The sequence below is a fragment of the Lycorma delicatula genome, chromosome 1, assembly GCF_047948215.1.
Source record: "Lycorma delicatula isolate Av1 chromosome 1, ASM4794821v1, whole genome shotgun sequence".
Lineage (NCBI taxonomy): Eukaryota > Metazoa > Arthropoda > Insecta > Hemiptera > Fulgoridae > Lycorma > Lycorma delicatula.
The window spans coordinates 252,238,276-252,258,586 of NC_134455.1; the positions used below are offsets into that span (position 1 = coordinate 252,238,276).

The 20,311-nt window shown below is 37.0% G+C and overlaps 1 protein-coding gene across 1 annotated transcript; it reads left to right on the forward strand.

Moving 5' to 3' along the window:
* The first annotated feature begins 18,995 nt into the window (after positions 1-18,995).
* LOC142317803 (uncharacterized) lies at positions 18,996-20,066 on the forward strand. Its single transcript, XM_075354352.1, has one exon. It carries the CDS (start codon positions 18,996-18,998, stop codon positions 20,064-20,066), a length of 1,071 nt encoding a protein of 356 aa, XP_075210467.1.
* The last annotated feature ends 245 nt before the right edge of the window (positions 20,067-20,311 follow it).

Here is a 20,311-nt window from a genome sequence, read left to right on the forward strand (position 1 = left end):
CATCCCGAGACGTTAATATATTTTACTCCTTTTCTAGTTCCTATTAATGCTGATAATTTTATTACAATATTGTCGGGCAGCTTTCTTACTCTTGGATGGAATGTAAATTTTCTTCACTGAGGAATTTTTTCTTTATCTCTTAATATCCTCAGTTTCAACTTCATCATTACTTTGCGTACAAATACAAATTATACAGACCACAATAATAATAAAATGTATATATATATATATATATATATATATATATATATATATATTTATATGTATAATATATTGTCAAGATATTTTTCAAGTATTTTGACAATATGTCAAAATACTTGAAAAATTAACACGAAAATAACTCATTAACGACTAAAAATGCAAACATAAAAAGAGTACACGATTGGATGCCTTTATATCTGATAGATAAAAAAAAACAGAACTCGTGCATTGTTTGAGGTCTAAATCAAGTACCAAGGCTTATTAGCTGTATGACTGTATTTATAGATTACAAACATTGGGGAAAGTAGTATTAAATGACATAATGCAGAAGTTTTATCGAAAAATTAAGCGAAATATATTTTGCACTTACCTGTTTTCATCAAGCACGTCTGATGGATGTGTATACCGAAGAAAACATTTTGAGAATAGGCCGGTCCCAGCTGATTTAAATTCATAATTTCAGCCATAGTTAATATAAACTGAAACTACAGGCTTCGACGTTTTTTCGGCTGAATTTGGAAAAATATACTGACAAGAATAACGTAATGAATTATTTTGCTACAACTTAGCATAAAACGCAAGATATGACAAATTAAACGTAAATATTTGTGTTTAAATATCCTCATTGCAAGTTAGTTTTTCCGTGTTTTTTTATAGTTTTCCGTTATTTTATTTAATAAAATAAAAGTTCAAATTTCCGTTGTAAATTTCACTTTGAATAATGCCGTTGTCACTAAAATAATGATATCTTAAGAATTAAAAATATTATTATATCAAAAATAATTATTTAAATAAAAATATTGTCGTTTGATACAGAATAAACTATTCAATCAGTTCTAAAATTAAAGTTATTAAATTTTTCAAACTAGTGTACTTATTTTTTAATTTTACACTAGCTACAGAGGTCATGCCTCTGTAGCTAGGGCTTCCGGGCGGGTTATCCTTCCGGGCGGCGTCTCGGAAGGGGATTATTAGGTATCCAAAACTGATTACCTCTTGTGTAGAAGTATTTTTATTTGAATGATGAAAATTTATATAGCGAAAGTTAAATTAGAATTTTAACTCTAGAAATTGATACTAATGAATCGGTATTTTCCGCTAGTGATCGGTACATTCCCGTGGCTACGTTTTGGTTATTGTTCATTATTTTATGAAGAAAACATTCACATAAATAAAAAAAATATATTATTGATATATAGTTGTATATATATATATATATATATATTGATTTATAATAATATAACAGGTATACCCCTGACCACCACGAGACATGAACTAACGAATCAGGATTTTCCGCTAGTGGTCGGTACATTCCTGTGCTAAGCTAAGGGGGAAGGACCACACACACACACACACACACACACACACACACACACACACACACATATATATATATATATATATATATATATATATAGAGAGAGAGAGAGAGAGAGAGAGAGAGAGAGAGAGAGAGAGAGAGACATATATATAAATGCTCTTTAATAGGGTAGGATAATACCTAATTTCATTTTTTTTTTAAATGTGATCATGTAATGTGTGATTTTACAGTACACAGTTTTTTTTTACTGTTACATTTTACATTACGCAGAATTTTATGCCCGATGGAGAGTAAATTTTACTCGGGCGGGGATTTCATTTGTTTTTTTTTTCACACGAGTGTAATATGTAACGGGTAGTTACCCGATGGCGAGTAAATTTTACTGCTAATAATTAGAAGGTTTACGTAGCAGTAGGTTAGTCACATAGTTAGTATTTCGACAATAATTTTAAAGAATTTTCTACATTTCTATAACATGTTTCATTTCAAATATTTTTTATAAAAAGATACTTTACTTACGTAAAGTTAAAATAATTGTTATACTCTAAGTGAAAAATATATTCATCAAAATTAATCCTTTCTTTTGGTGTCGGTGATGATCTGTCATCATCAGAATTAATTTTTTAATGCAAAAGCATTTCATTACTCAGCTTCATTTTGTTTCTTATACTTTAATTGAGAAATACATTCACTCGAACTTAAATTGCAAACCAGTTATTTTGGCTTTTCCTGTTACTGTTTTGTTAGAGCGAGTAAAATTTCGAGAAAGAACATATTAGGACCGGATGAAATGATTTTAAGTAAATTCTATCAATATCTATATGAAATCTACTTCACGACGTCCTGTAAAATATTTTGAACATCGAACCTACCCTCTTAGATTATATAAGAATTTCCATATCCTTCTAGTTTCATTTCTTCACCAACTTCCTTTTACTATTTTTATATTTATAAGTGGAACAACAATCTAATTTCTCTTAAGAAAAATAAAATATGGATGAGATTCACACGTCTAGCCCGGACTGGATTCACAAACTACAAGAGATAATTTTAAAAAGAATTTTTGACAACACTGTTCAACTAAAATTGGAGTTGGGTATGTTTTAAATTTATATGAAGCATATTTTTAGCTATACAATTTTAAAAGATAGTTTATATTGTTTCAAGTCTGAAAAAAAATAAATTTTAACAAAGATAAGAAAGGAAGACAATCTAAAGCTATTATTACGTTAAACCTACAGAAGAATGATTTGAAAATGATTAAAATCATAAAATCACTTGATCAACCCGCAGCAGGTTGTTCATGACAATAAGCTGCTCATTGATACTATGATGCTCACAATCTTTGGTAGTGAGTATAGGAGAGAGTGCTCCGATACTCAAAAAAAAAAAAACTAATTTGTTTGATGATACCAAATTATTGTTTAAAAAATATATATTTATATCTACAACTAAATTCTAGCTTTTACTTTCACAGGCGATTTGATTTAGTGTGGTTTACTTAGACGAGGTCCTTACACTGTCATTTAAGTAATTTTTTTTTTTAATTTGTAACTTTTCCGTTTCTTTCATGAATTTTTTTATTTAATACTATTTACCAATGATCAAATTTTACATATTTTCTTAAGGCAGGCTTTTGTGAATATAGTTGATTTTCGTATTCCGGTGACAGTAACTGTCATAGAATTTTGCCCATCCAAAGTAAAAAGAAAGATTCAATTTTTGATTGGAGATATTCTTTCATCTCTTAACCATCTGAACTATTACAAAGTTTAACAAAGTTGATTGAGCTAAGAAAATTTCTCGTCGATTAATTATTTAAGCTTTTGGAAGATTAATCAAATTATCTATTTCCTGAAATATAGAGGCAAATTCATTACTTTCTCTTTAAGAAATCGTTACCGGTGTTAACTTTATTATTTACAAAATCTTCAAACGCTCTCGAGAATTATGTTTTTTTTCTTAATATAGGTAGTTGTCTTTCCTTTTTGGATTTTGTCTTAATAAATTCGAAACCTGTGTATTTTTTAATAATGGTCATAAATCTTATTTTGTGTAGATTACTTTACGTGGTTTTGCATAGAGGTTAAACGATTGCCTTTCTATACGAAAAGCCGGGCAGATTGAATTCTCGTACCGTAAATTAATACGTAATTTTTAACGGGTTGTCTTTCTTTTTTTCATTTACTCTCGAGTTTTAATTTTTTTATAAGCTCCCGTGAGTTAATGCAGTTTATTTTACTACTTAGTATTCTTTATCGATATAAATATTTATTACGAGTACTTTTTTATGAAAATGACACTTCTGATTAATTTACGAGTTTACCGTAAAAATCTTTATTCATTTACTCGAATTTGTTTTTTTTAATCGTTCTAATAAAAATATATATATATTTTTTTCTAATAAATTTTTGAGAAAGTTACTTAAAAACTTGCCTCTCATTAATATTTAGATATTAATGGGTGGATATCACCTGACCAGTTTACGACAAAGAATTCATTCCGGAACGATGAGAAAATACGGAATTGAAACGTCAGTTCCGATTTAATTCACAATCAACAAATTGCATAGAGATGTTGTTCAACTGGTCTTTTTATTGTTTGTGCATCTGGGTTGTGCAGTGCGGCGAATTATGCAATTGGGTCAAATATTAATACGGACTGAGGAACCAGTTGCTGATGCGGCCGGCCGGTCTGTTCAACGACCTAACCTGTCTTGGACTAGGCGCACTAACTTCTGTTTACTACTATCGTACTCCGCTCTGGGCGTGCCACTGCCCGACAGGCATATGTGTAGTAGGGCATGGGAAGCGGAAACACTTGTTAACTGTATAAAAATGGGATAGTAATAATAATAATAATAATATTTTACAAGGAGAAAGTACCAATGAAAACAATACGAGTGATACAGTACCTAAATCTTTTAAAATATTCAGTTGATCGTCGAATAATTTCATACGTAAGGCACAAATTGACGCGTTCTTTCAATGAAAATTAGTACCATCCGGGAGAGACTAAAACTGCTGCCATACAGCTTGTGATCACTTATAAAATTGCTTTCTAAAGTGTAATAATTACAGTTACATTAAACTATTACAATTTTAATAGAAAAATAAAATACTGTGTATATTTATCTAAAGATACAAGTTGTATTACCTTTTTAAAACTCTTTCGACTTTTCCTCATAATCTAAATTACAATATATTTTTTAACATAAATGTTAAGATCAGCGAGATAATTAAAACAAGTATTTGCGAATTTGCTTAAACTGCTTTTGGAAATAAATTCTTCGACTGGAAGTTGTTCGATAAATTTAGACGCGTCAAAAGTTAACATAATTTAAGAGTGAATTACGGAAGCATCCAAAAATTTAAATGACGTAACTTTGAATTTCTTCTACTTGTTAGAATTTCTGATTGCTGGAGGGAGAATTTTGCAATACAGAAACTAGCTAAAGCAAATTTTCTTAATATACTCCAGAATAATAAAACATTATTAAAACACTTTTTTTTTGATTTAGTACACTTGGGTAATCATAAAAAAGTTAAATTTTTATTTGCATATATACGAATATATATATATATACAAATATTACTGTGTTTAAATTATTGTATATAATTGTAAAAAGTAGAATATATGTGTTTGTGTGAGTACAACTTTCAAAACCCTTATCAAAATTGGCTATTTTATTATTCCATATATTATATTCCATATATATTCCATAAAGCTTGCCCACACAAGCTTTTTCTAATCATTCTGGCTTATGTTTTCAATTAAAGTATCCGGGAAAAAATTTACTGATGAATTAGCATTTCTATTTATATAACCTCTTTGGAAATGTACCATGAAGAATTTCAGAATGGTACTTTTAGAATTAATGTGTTACAGCAATTTTTCTTGATACTTATAACACGTAGGATGAAAACTGTTTACAATCCTTTTTTTTTCTTGAAAGGTTTTAAGGAAATAGCTTATAAAATAAGTATTAATAAGTTTGGTGGAATTGATTTGTTATCATCAATAATTCTACGAGAAAATTAAAAAAAAATTGTTTAGTGTATTCGTGTTAGTAATTTTTCTTTCTGCCGACTAAAAAGTCAGTAAACCAGTAAAAAAATACTTTAAACAGTAAAATGTCTTGAGCGAGTGCTTATGTCACTCATCATAGTATCAGCTTTTGAATACCCACTTTTGATACTTGATCGCAATTGAATCATCTGACCATTTAGAAGATACTAACTTATTAAAATAATTAAGAATCTCTACCATATGAAACGTTTGAAATATGTCTTTAGGGATCTGACAGAACGGTTTCAAAATTCACTTAATCTTGATAACATTTCCTTTAGCAGCAAGGAAAATAGAAAGGTACGTGTTTTCACTGATTGCACAGTTAATAAGAAAACTAAATTAAACAAGAATAATAAGGTAAACAAGGAGCTATTTTTCCATCCAATAACAGACATTAAATGGGTACGCTATATCCGATGTAGATATGAGAAACTTTTGCAACTTTAAAATTAAAATTTGATTGATGTAGAATAAATTGATTTTTTTCATTTTCTTATCTTTTTATTTTTCAAAATATGAAAACTAAGTGAATATCAAAATGAGTTTAAGAAATATATAACAGTGGACAAAAAAAAATTGTTTTTGTAAAAAAATGTTAATTGCTGAATCTTACAGTATTTGACACCAATTTCAAAAATGTAACCATTGCCGACAGGAAACCCATCGGCAATGGTTCTTTTTTTCTAATTACCATTTTTTTATTGTAAGAAAAACGCATTGTGACGGTAGTATAACAATATTATACATGCCTAAAATTTGCTGCTTTTGGATTTTCTACATTTGTAGACAAATGCGTGTACATTTGTCGAAGAACTTCCAGTCGAAGAATTTATTTCCAAAAGCAGTTTAAGCAAATTCGCAAATACTTGTTTTAATTATCTCGCTGATCTTAACATTTATGTTAAAAAATATATTGTAATTTGGATTATGAGGAAAAGTCGAAAGAGTTTTAAAAAGGTTTTAAGATTCCAGCAGTAGTCAGCCAGAATTATTGGGTTCCATTTTTCCTGGTAGCGTGTTTCCAGGTGGATATGACCTTGTGAAAGCGTTCTTCATGTTCGTCACATAAAACTCCAAGATTGGTAGGAAAAAAATCCAAATGAGAATCTAAGAAGCGGATCTTTAGTGACATTTTGCATGCAAGTGCTTTATAGTTTTTAAAAAGCTCAATTATTAGTTCTTTATGTTTATCTGCCTTATGATTTCCAAGGAAATTGTTTACTATCATTTTAAAACATTTCCACGCAGCATCCTTTCAATCATTCAAACTGTCTTAAAATTTAATATCATTCATTGATTTTCTTATTTGCTTTCCAAAAAATATACCTTCCTTTATCTTGGCATCACTTATATTAGGGAAATTGTTTTTTTAAAAAGTGGAATCCATACGATCCATTGATTTACGAAGTTTTTTATTGATGTGTATTGGAGGAAGGTAAAATTTTTCGGGTATTATTTACTAGCGCTTGTCTAACAATGTTCTTCTCTCCTACAGTCAGCGTTTCTCTTTCTTGCGACTCTTTTTAACATAAAGAATCATCCTATTTCTGCTTTCCCATTTACCCAAAAAGAAAAAAGACTTAATACACCTAAGTTGTAAACTAAGTAACAGTGTTGTCACTTTCAGCTCTAAAAAAATGCCACGAATTTTTTTCACACTTAGTCATAACCAGTACATGTTACATATATTCATATGACTCCTTCACGTGAGCTGCATGAGGTAAAGGGTATTAGGCTGCATGAGGTAATATGAAGTATTATTTGCCACCTGAAGAATGACTGCTTTCAGACTACGCTTTGAGGTGTCTATAAAAAGACGCCATTCATCAAGATAGTGGGTAAGCCCAAAGCATCTAATAAAGATTCCACATCATTACAGTAAACTAATCCTGGTAGAAACTCAAATTCACACTACTGTGACCAAAATCACTTATTTTAATGCTCTGTTGTAAAAAAATTCCATCCTTTCAGTTGTGATGCGAGAATTTCTGATTGATAAATTTAGATCACAAACGAGGTTATTTAATTCTGACTGATTAGATAAGTGTGGTTCATTATTTGTATTTTCTAAAACGTCTGAGTCTCCCCTTTTTTTATCACCCGGTAACTCTGCACAACCTTCAATATCAGCAGCTTCATTTTCGTCTAACTACTATACTTTTGGTGCTACTGGGGTTATTTAACAGTATGTCTAGTCTTAGATCTTATCCATGATATTTTTGTTATACAAAAATAACAGTCCGTGAAGTGATCCATGCGTACTCTCTAAAACATTGGAATTTCAATGCCATGTGACGAGTTTAACCGGTAAACAGCGTTACACATGAATTGCAGAAAATATGAGGAGTTCAGGATCTGTTCTGATCATTTACTTTACGTCAAAAATGTAATTCATGATTTTTTTATCGAAGAGTCCTTTTTTTATTCTCTGAAACTTTAATGTTACTTATTACAAATGTTGCAGAAACTGTTTAGATGGTAAATGCAACTGCATGGCACTTTTTTTAAAAGTTCACTGCATTATACTCGTACTTAATAACACTACAAGAAAGGCAGTCTTTTTGCAGAAAAGGTTTTTTTTTGTATAAAGTAGATTTAGAAACTAGAAAAAACATATTTAACAAAAATTGTGTGGAATGTCGTACTTTATATTAATAAAACTGGACAGCAGCAGCTAAGCAAGGAAGGCAAAGAATAAGCACATTTTAAATATTATTTTTAGAAAAAAGGTGAAAAAGTTTATTTGATTTATGTGAAAAAGTTTGAAATGAAAAGATTTTAAAAAGTACATGAGTGAATTAAACATCTTAAAGATCCACTTGCTTCCAAGTTATTTCCAACCACTGAGAACACAAAATCTTGTTGCACTTTATTCCAGATTCCGAAAAAATTCATAAATTATTTTAAATATAGATTTCTTGATGTTGAACTCGCTATTTTCGTGTCATTCACACTAATTTATACGGATAGGTTTTTTTTTTTATAGCCCACAAATCTGAATTACTCCTTGATAACAAAATTATCGCTTAAAAAAAGAAGAAGAAATTAATTAATTGTATTATTAAAATTATGTAGCAAATATACAAAATTGTATTTTACTGTGAATATACCTATCTTACTATTACTGTTATTATTATTATTATTTTTGCGGTTTTATATATGCTTTTGTTTTCCCATTATTCAGTTTGGAACTGTGTTCTAAAGTATAAAATACTTCCATTACTACAGTTCATTGGAGAACTTTATCATATAATATTTTCCGTTTGAATCCTACGCAAAAGATTAGCTTTATTTTTCAGATCGAGCACAGCCTGCGTAATATTGCGATTTATACCAAACATTTACAATCGCTTAATTTTAAAATAAATAAAATATAGCGTCAATCGACGGTAAACAGGAGTTATTCTATAATTGTAGTCTGATGAAAGGAAAAACTTGTGAATACTTTAACGATGAAATTTTTATCATCATATAAGCAAAATCCCGTTCAGAGAACTTACCAATCCTGGTTGACCATTAATGAGATGTGTGGTTAATTGAAACCCAACCACTAAAGAACACCGGTAAAACTGAATAAAAGTAACTGCATTTACTAGGATTTGAAGCTTAGAACTCTCCACTTCGAAATCAGCTGATTTGCGGTGACGAGTTCACTAGTCCATCACTAGTGCAACCGGATGGGTTAGAACTCACTTTGCGTAAATTAAAGCCAACAGAATAAAAATGAGAAATAGCTGGTTGCGAGTAGCTGCCTTATTAATACGAACATTTTTTTATGTTAATGTTAAGTTAAATTTCAGGTGGCTTTGATTAGCTGTTTATTTATCTATAAGTCGCTCCTCATTAAAGTCAATTATTTCAATTACTTTTTTTTTGTGTATTAGTTTGAGTTTACTTTGTTCTGTAAGTTGTATTGTAGCTAGGCTACACAAACTACGGTCGCGGCGTTGCTATGGACCAGTTTCTAGCTGTTCGGCATAGCAACCGCTCAGCGGACGGCAGATTCAAGGTAGTAAATAACACGCTGGTAAATAGAAAACGTGGCTTATTGAATTACTTCAACCGGCATCCATGGAAGTTGTCACGAAGAAAATTAATAAGGGATGAGATCGTTGAAAATATGAGTGGATCTTCGGGTAGTAGCAGTGATCCTGGTGTTACGGATCGATTCCGTTCCCTCCGCCATGGTAAACGGTGCCGGTAGCTAACACGACTGCTGGGATTGACATACCTCTCTCGAATAGATTTGATGGACTGTGGGTGGAGGAGACTTCCGGTGCTGTTCCACAAAAGGAAGAGGTTAAGCCGCCTCTGATAGTATTGTATGGTATATCGGATATCACGAAGCTGTGTGAGTTGTTGGAATCGGTGGTGAAAAATGTAGAATACAGCGTCAGAATAATAAACATTAAGCAACTTCGGCTGCTGTCAAAGGATATTGATAGCTACAAAAAAATGATTCGTGTTGTTTGCGAAAATAGGGGAAACCTTCACGAGGCGTGATGAGAGGGGATTTCGGGTGGTGCTTAAGAATCGTCACCATTAGATCTCAGTTGCAGTCATATAGCAGGAGATTGAGAGTACCTCAATCTCCTGCTATAGATAGAGAACATAGATTGAGAACCTCGTTGCAGGGGCACGAGGTTCGGGGCATCGTAAACACACGCCATCGAGTAACGAAGGAACCGTTGGCAACTTTTTTCGTAAATCTGGAACCTAAGGATAATAATAATAAGGAGGTATTCGAAATAAAGTATACAGCAAACTGTTGTGTTAGGTTTGAAACACAAAGAGAACTCCTTGGTTAGTGCAATGCATGAGGTGTCAACAGTACGGTCACACTAAAAATAATTGCACGAGGCCAGATCGCTGTGTGAAGTGTGCAAGGGGACACTGGACCGCCGATTGCTAGAAGGTAGATAGGAACACACCGGCAATTTGTGCTTTATGACATGAAGATCATCCTACAAATTTAAAGTTTGCAGTGTCTATAAGGAGATCCTTGAAAGGAAAGAGAAGAGGAGGATGAGTTATGCTCTGAAGCATGCTACTGCAACGTCCGAGAGTCTGAGAGGCAAATTGTACGACCTAGGCCATGATTTCCCGTCTTAAGGTCAACTGACCAGTAGGAATGCGGATAATAGTAACTGTGACACTGGCAATATTCATTGGACTCCGCATCCCAGATCCTACGCTGAGGCAGTGGTGGGAACCAATAATAAGTCTTCGGTTACTTTGAATAGATTTTAGAAGCTAGCAAGTAACATTGCGTTCTTGGTTCAACTTATTGGGAACATCCTGGGTCTGCTGACAAAAGTGATTTCGAAACTTTGTTGAAGAGACCTAAAACTCGCTGTGTGAAACATCAATGGTGTAATGAGTCGCAGGGAGGAACTGGAGACGTTGATCATCTGCAAGCTGCTAGATATCGTTCTTATTTAGAAAACTCATTTTACTGAAAGGAACTATTTGAGTATTAGGGGCTGTTCAGTATACACAAGCAACAACTCTGATGGAATGGCCCATGGGGGTACTGCGATTTTGGTAAGAAATGGGCTACAGCACAATTTTGGACTGGTTAGGGCCTCTAAAACTATAAGCAATCTAGTGTCCCCCTCGTCGCGCCATAGCCAGTGACAGGTTTTGTGAGTGTTTTGACACACTTGGGTGCCGATTCATTGCGGGAGGAGACTGGAACGCGAACAGCGTATTCTGGGGATCTCGGACGACTACACCTGGAAGGTAGGAAGGTAGGTACCTAAAGGTGTCTGTTAAATTGATGCGGCTACACGTTATCTCTGGACTTCAATCAAGCTACTGGCAGCGCAAGCTCCCCTGCAGTGAAAAGAAGATTTGCTACAGTCTGGCTCCTTATACTGGCTTAGACACTCACTGGCTCTATGTCCCTGATCTCAACAGTGAAAAAACCTAGGGACCTCCAACATCATGAGTACTCGACAGGAATGCCAACCTACCCGGGGTCTACCTCTATCAACCAGAAAATTGGCCATTCACCGAGAAAGGACCACAGTCGTATTCTGCGGCTGCCCGAAAACCGGCTGCAGGGAAGTCACCCTGATATCCCGGTGATCCTCCCGCAGTAGGATCACTGGAAAATCAGGGATCACTGAGTCACACTGCAACCTTCATGTCCATTCTTCACGTCGATTTGACTGTAACACTATGGAGAGTCTAGTGGATCTTTTGGAAAAGGGCCTGTGTCTCATCAGCCCCCCGCAATTTTCACCTCGGGGGTATCATCTCGGCCCCGCCTGGCGGAGATCACTGCACCAGTGGCCGCCTCCTCCGCCCCAGCCTTAACATCCCTCAATAGCTGGGCATAGGACAGGTCCTCCTAGTTGACAGTATCCGCTTAGAAGCAACCGCAACCGCGGCCGACCGCCTCACCACTCGCTCTTCCTTAATCATGTGCAGAATTTTCTTCCTACCATCTCTTCGAGCAAGGTACTTTAGCAGGCGCTTAGTCTTCTGCGCCGATCTCACTGTCACTACGCCCAAAGGAATCAGCGCTGAGATGACTACCTCGACCAAACACAATTCTGCGACGAGATGCTCTGCAACTACAGCTTCCTCCAATTCTGAATCAATAACCAGGATAAAAACTCCCCCCCCGCCCTCATCTTCCTCCGCCGCCCACAGTAGGACCTCTGCACGGAAGCATCAAGGAGTATACTGCTTGGGGTCACCTTTCCTTCATTCAGCATCCTGTAGAGCCGGGGTCCCTGTTACAGACAACTGTGTCTTTTATGTGTCATTGTGTGGAAACTTTAAACTAGTGGCTAAGATACGAAGTACCTTAGGTAACAATGTATCGATATTGTCTAATGTCCTCATAAGGCTGTACATCTGGATTAAAAAATTTGATTAATACTACAATATGTTTTTATAATAATTTATTATAGTAATTTTGTGTGAGGGCCTAATATCGGACACTTCGTTGTACGGCCAGGAAAAAATTAAATAATTTTCACCACCGTCATTCATAGAAAAATACAACCTTCTTAATAGATTATAAGAATTATTACTTTAATTTACATTGTTTGATAAAAATGTATTATTCATATGGCTAATAACATCGTTAGTTTATTTCCATTCTTATTGGGATATTTTTACGCTCTTTAAGGATCAACTTGATTTCCAATGCTTCCAATTTCTTACGCTGTCGGCAACTTCTCATCTACTGAATCGTTAATTTTTCTTTTCAAGTTATAATTATAAACATGTATTACTTTTAGATATTCAATTAATATTTTATTTTAATAGCCGTTATTTATTTATTATATATCTTAACTGGAGAGTTGACTTATTAATTAAGTAAATATAAAAGTATGTATATATTAATAAATCTAGTGTTGTTTGAAATGAAAAAAAATGTAAAAAAACTAAAAAAACTATTATATTAGACAAAAATGAGGTAATATTTAAAAAGAAAAAAACGGAAAACAAAATTTAAAAACCTACAACAAACAATTGTTTTTCAATTAAAAAATGTTAACATTAACTTTTTTTGGCTGAATTCCTTTATTTATTTAAAATCAGCTTCTACAATGAAGCTATAAGCAAGTCGTATGACTGATCATCACGTGTAAGAGGACCACCCAATGATAATCCTTAAGTAATACAAGAACAATAGCATAACATAACAAAAACAATAGTATAACGTAAATAATATAACATTTGATAGTGCCTTTTAATGTCCAGTCAACATAAACATTAAAACAATAAAATAAATAACAACTTTAAATAGAACAGTAAACGAAACAGTAACTTTGAAACACCCAAGAAATAGTAAATGTGAGCACAAAGCCGCCAAACCGGATCATCATAACGGGCCATCAACAAGATCAAGCACTCGGAGGCTTTTTAGTCTCCTAACGTCCATGCTGTTAGATCCATGCTAGAAGATTCAAAGCGAGATGGTTAATATGCTTATCCGAACTGGGCACATACCTTGAAACTAGACGTCCAACTTTCTCTCGAACGTATGGAATGCCTACGTAATCGTGGATCTCAGCATTCCTCGCGAACCACGGCGCGTGGGTTATGTTCCGTACAAGTTGTTCTAAAACCGTTGAATGACTTCCAAGTTGCTGTTACTGGCAGTTCCCCGTAGTTCAATCCCGTACATCCATGTTGGTTTCAAGAAAGCCTTGTAAAGCGAACCTTGTTGCACAAAGAAAGTTAAGATCTCTTACCTAACACCCAGTACATCTTCTTAAGTTTAATTTCAAGCAACTTCCTCTTGTAACTAATATGACCCTTACACGTCAAACGGCGATCACGGTAAAAGCCCAGATACTATACCGTATTGACTTGAGGTATCCTGATCATATGATCAGCGAGGTGTATGTATATGCTGAACCGCAGGCTATTCTCCCCTCCGCATCGTGAACGTTACGTAGCTGGACTTCGACAGTTTAACCATTCCTCCATATACTCAACCAAACGCTGATGGCATCTACTGCAGATTTCAATTTCTCCGAGGGAGTAGTCGGGTTATCGTCAACCGCCAAGATCGTCGTGTCATCCGCGTACGACGGAACCGTAACATTGGCTGGGTTGGCTAGGTAGGCAGGTCAGAAGTGTAGATAAGGAACAGAACTGGCCCCAGAACTCCCCTACGGAATCCCCGAGTTATTACCGAAAAACTCCGACATCTCTTGATTGTAATTAACGCGCAAGAAGGGATCATCTAGATAGCTGCATAGAATTAAAATGTACGGTTGTGGTAGGCGCGATTTCAATTTGAAAAGAAGATCTAGTATCCAACCGCCGAAGAGTACTGTTTCTCTTCCAGACACCTTACGATAACAGTAATTCTATGGGCTTCTTCCACAGTCGAGTGACCACCTGTAAAGCCGGACTGCATTAAAGAGGCCCCGTATGTAAAAACAGCCCGAGACGGTAGTGAAGATATCATCATATGCGCAATGCAGTCAAGCCTGGAACCTTCCGTACGCATCCAAATCTTTTCACCTCTTGTGCAATCTCCACTTTCGAGAAGGGTCTCGAAAGGTCATTTTCGAGCGACCTGCAAAGAAGTTGCTTGATGTGTGAAGTGTGGCTTGGAGGGTCGCAGGCTTGGGAGCTCGGCGTGCTGTGTGGTCAAAGCTACATCATGAAGATACTCTACCTCAATGCAAACAGAAGTGGGTTGGCCGACGACCTTCTGTGAGAGGCTTCTTCTGCTAGGACTGGTGACTTCATTCTGGTATCGAAGCCCAATCTATGCATCTTTAGGGATGATGGATGGATAACTGATTCCAGGGAGGACGTGGCCATCCGGAACTTGAAGGGAGGATTTGCCCTTTCTAATCTGCCGGGTTTGCTCGGATGCGAGTGGGCAGAATTTATATCTACTGCTGCTATATCTCCCCAACTCTACTTGGGAGCGGTTGCTCGAGTTTCTGAAGATATTGTGTGACGATGTCTGGGAGATTGCATGCCCTGTTCTTTTTGGTGATTTCAATGCCAAGATAGTGGTGGTTGGAGGTGTAGAGATGAACTGTAGTGGCTAGTTTCCTCCGTTTGTTTGCCCTGAGCAGAACAGTCGAAGGGATATTAGTAACGTAGTACCACGGGTGACTAGGGGCTGCTTGGGTAGTTGATTGGCTAGTGGTAGGGCCACGTTTAGTTAGAAATTGTTGTTGTGATTAGTAGCATACTTGCTGTCGGAGGGATGACGACTGAACTACGTAAGATATAGATCCCTACCTAGCGACGACGACTGCACTAGGGTATGATTATTCATGCAGCCGAGAGGTGCAGCGCCGTTTTGACGACAGTAGTTCATGAATAAGTAAAGTATCGCTGTCAGCGGTATGGTGACAGAACTGCCGAAGCCATGGTTTTCCACGCAGCCGTGATGTGTAACACCATCTCGAAGATGGTAATTTTTTGTAATAAAGTAAATGTCACGCAGGACTCTGCGATGGAGCTGAGTGGGAAGAGAAGGTCTATCCTCCTCTCCCTCGTAGACAAGACCGGAGTCCGTAGTTGTAAACTATAGGTTTAAACTACCAATTTGAGTTTCACTAAGGGAACTAGATATAAATTCCGTTGTTGTGAACAACATTTCTTGTGGTATGTTTTAACTTACTGAATTTGCCTCGAATATTGTGAGACATTTACTTACTATCAGCTTACCTAAAATGCACAACTAGGCGCGGGGTTCGTGCTTCCGCGAACTCGGTTAGCTAGTTCATTGGGAAACGAAGTAGGACAGTCAGATTGTCAGAAAGAAGCTTACAGCGGATGCGAAGGCTGAGTCATTAATTCACTGATGCAAATATCTAGCGAGGCATTTACATCAATGGCATCCCAACAAGGCCTGGCTTATTACTATGAGATGTAAAACATTGTAAGATGTAAACAGAGGGCAAAAGACGACTCCCGTTAAAGCCATCAGGGATAATAACGTGTTGGGGGGGTTGGTGTGGCGACCGGTCAATGCGGATATCTTCCGCTACGGGGATTGGGATGGGCTCGGTTCCTATCTGGCGAGATTCAGGCTCTTCCGATTCCGGCTCTCGGTGGCGATCGCGCCTGATATGGTTGCAGGCCACATGCTCCGCTTTTGGGAAGGATGGAGTTAGATGGCTAAGTTAGCTGCTTTTATACTAACTCAGAAGGGGGAGGATGACCGTTTGTGATCGTCTTTTTTCTGCTTCATGGCTCCATTATGTGCTTGCCAATGAACGTTTTCTTCCTGGTACCTTCTGTGACTTTCTTTTATCTTCTTGTGTTTATTTCCTTTATTATATGTTTATTGATGCTTTCCATGTGTATTTTGGCATTTATGTTTACTATGTGTGCGGATTTTTATTGCGATGTGTTATGACTACGATTATGATTTAAGATTGTGTATCATGTATTATATTTTTTACTATGTGTTTGATCTTCTTGTATTATGTCTCGTGTATTAACTTTTTCTTCGTGCTTTACTTTCTTGTGTTTATTTGCTCTTTCATGTTACGTTTATTGTGGATTGTTGTTTTTGAGACCAGTTTCGTCGATCCGTATCTTAGTTAGTATCTTTACGATTCCTGTGTGTGTCTTTCTCTGCAATACCGGAGGGAGAAAAACCTCTGAAGCGTGGCGACGTGTAAAGCCAGGTGGGCAGTCCCTAGTCGAGTGGAAGCTTGTGTTGCGGTCGGACGTATTGTTGTGCGCTCTGTCTTATACTGTTTTTTTCGGATCGACGGTTTTTATATCTGATTTTTGGAATTGGGAATCGACAGTGGAAAATTTACGGAAGTGTTTTAATATAATTTGGTGGTTTTTGGTTGCGGACTGACCTTTTTATTGAATTTTTTATCTGAGTAGCCTTGTTGCTATTGGCAATAAGGTTCATAGTTGACTGCTGGTCGCAGTGGTTAGTGTGAGTTAGTAGTGGTGTACCTTGAGTTGTTTTCAATTCGGGTGTAGCTTATCTGTAGTGGGTGGCATAGACAATTGTAACTGGCATCGACTGTGGATAATATTGTATATTATTCTTCAAATGATAAACTTTTGATATTGGAATTAATTTAATTAATTTCGGTTGTTGTTATCTCTTGATAAGATAGACTGCCATAGCTTAGTTTATCAAGCTATCATTTACGTATATATTTTTTTTTTTTTTTGGACGCGGAATTGTCCCCGTAGTCTGATAGTGCAAGTATGAGGCGCAGAGGTTCGCTCCCTTTTGAGGCAACAGCCGCTCAAAGTAGTAGTCAACAGAGGGTGGTGCCTATCAAGAAATTAGAGGGAAAATGCAAGAAGAGACCACGCAAAGGGTCATCAAAAGAAGAGGAGGAGCTACCAGATACTTTGGGTAGCCTAATTTATCAACTGGGACACACGCTGGCTTCCCTAAAACAACATATGGGAGCTGGACTTAGCAAATACATTGGTACGAATGAGCAGGAGCTCAGAGCAATTTATGAAGACCTGAACGCGCTGGCTGAAACGCCATCCACGGCAAACATGGTGACGCAAGCCACACAAACGGATCTGCCGATAACTGAAGATATCATGGAACATATTCTTTCTAAGGATTTAGAAGATGGGGAGCTGTTAGAACTCCTGCACAGAAGGTGGCCCGATTCCTTGAGGAGTAAGCTAAATTTGGTAACAGAACTCCCTCGTGACAGGGAAATTACATGCAGTCTTAAAGACTTAAAGAAGATGGGAGAACAAGAACAAGGCCCCAAATTTGTCGCAGCAGACATTATAAAAGATGAAGTTTCAGTCATTGGAGACAGCACTACAGAAAAAAAGAGAAGTAAATATAAGATATGCTACAACTCTGGCGTACCTGAGAGGGAAACCCTTGCTACATTGTTAAGAGCGGTCAGGAGGGTTATATCTCAAGTACCAGATGCTGCGTATATTTTTCCAGCAGGGAATATTGGAAATTACATGAAGATGATCCTGTCCTATTTGTTAAGGAATAAGGAAAAGCCAGTATACATATTGACGCTTCAAGGAGATTCAAGTGTAAGGTATGTGGGAGTGAATCATATACCCATAAAGAAAGTTACACCACCAGCGGATCAAAGTCGTACAGTAATCGTCAAGGCTGAGGGTAAGATGTATGCAGAGCTCCTTAGATCGATGAAGGGTGCGGTGACAAGTGAGGAGGCAAATAACGTAATAGCACTGCGCAAGGGCCGTAACGAAGAGTTACATGTAAGGATCGAGGGTGCAAAAACTGCAGAGGACTTTACCACATTACTTAGGGATAAGGCGGCGGATTTGCACGTTGATCTTAAGAATAGAGCCACCAGAAGAGCTGTTGTCCACATCAGAGATGTAGAGTTTGAAACATCAGAACAGGAGGTGATGGCTGCAATAGCAAACAGGTTGGTCCAAACGAAGAGTTTAAGATATCATCAATCAGAAGAGGCTTTGGCGAGACCAGGAACGTCACGGTTATCACCTCCTATAGAGCAGCGTGCAAACTCGTAGAGCAAAGGCTCAGGATAGGCTGGATAAGTTGCCGAGCCTATATACGCGAGGACGAAGACAGGTGCTATCGTTGCTGGGGGACAGGACATAGACGTCAGGACTGTAAGGGTCCAGATAGGTTGGAACTCTGTTCCAATTGCGGCGGTCGAGGTCATAAGATTGCTGATTGTCGAGAACCGAAGCAGTGCCTCGACTGCAGAAGCAGAGAACATAGGACTGGAGTTTGGCAATGCAAGAAAGACAAACATGTATAGAACATTATTTTATAATGTGAACAGGAGTATCCTCGATCATGATCTAATTGCACGAGTAGTCGTCGAGAGAGGAGTTGATTTCCTTGCAGTTGCCGAGCCGAATAGATACGAGGCAGCCAAGTCATGCTAGATCGCTGATCCAGCGATCAGCATGATCGCTGAGGGATGTTGCTATTATGGTCATAAATCATAATATTCACTGGAGACTCAGGTTTAGGGGTAGGGGCGTGGTGACATTGGAGAATGAGACCGTCATGATAGTGGGTGTGTATGTGTCACCCAACATAGAGCTTGCGGAATATACTCGCTTCGTAGATATCCTACAGGGATTAATTACTAATTCACCGAAGAGATTAGTTATGTTGGGTGACTTTAATAGTAAAATGGTGATGGCTGGTAGTAGTTACACGAACAGGAGAGGACAGATCCTGTCGGACCTGCTTGAGACTACTGGCTGTCATTGTGTAAACGACGTCACACCCACTTATGTAGCAAGAGGCCACCAGTCGGTGCTGGATTTGACCATCCTGGATAATAGATGGAAAAGTGAACAATATGACTGGATGGTCCTCCTTGACGATATAGCTAGTGATCACCACGCAACGATACTAGACCTGAGAGATACGAATTTTGAGCGAGTGGAGTATCCTCCCCTACCAAGTTTTTCAGCGGAACAAATTGAACTAATAGTCAATAGAACAGCTGATAGACTAAAATATAGGCAACAGCAGACCCCTGAAGCTTTATCAAATATAATTAAACAAGAGATAGATAGAGTCGCAAGTAATGTTGCAAGGAGACGTAATGTATATTGGTGGACGACCGAGATCGGGAATATGAAACAAGAGCTCCAGTCCCTTAGGAGAAGAAAACAGAGACTTCTCAGAAATGGTAGGGAAGATTACCAGGATATAGCAAGAAGGTATATTGAAACTAGAAGGGCCCTTAACAGAGCAATTAAGAAAAGGAAAAGAGAGTGCTGGAATAATCTCTGCAGTAAGCTCGATACTGACCCATGCGGCCAAGCTTATCGTATAGTAACTAAGAAGTTCAGCAGACGATTACCTATTTTGGATAAGGCTAATGCTGAAATGCATGTGGCAAGATTGTTCCCTAGCATGATAGCCGATGATAGTGGACCCACACCATGTGAGAGCAGGAGATTTACTATAGATGAACTGCAACTAGCGGCCAAAAGTCTGGCTTTAAAGAAGACCCTGGACCGGACAGAATCCCTGCAGCGGTGATCAAAGGTTTAGTCCAGAAGACTCCCTGGGAAGTATTAGAGGTTGCCAGTTACGGTTTGGAGAGAAGAGTTTTCCCCGCGTGTTGGAAAGAGGCCAGGGTGGTGCTCCTTCCTAAAGGTGCACCCATGGAGGTGGACGCCACTTACAGACCCCTGAGCCTATTGAATACCATGGGGAAACTCGTGGAAAAAAATGCAGGCGGGCCGTATTATTCGGGAACTAGAACAGGGAGTCGGGGTTAGCCT

Bases quoted from the DNA above. Each gene is read 5' to 3' on its own strand.
- LOC142317803 (XM_075354352.1), top strand. From the start codon at position 18,996: ATGGTCATAAATCATAATATTCACTGGAGACTCAGGTTTAGGGGTAGG.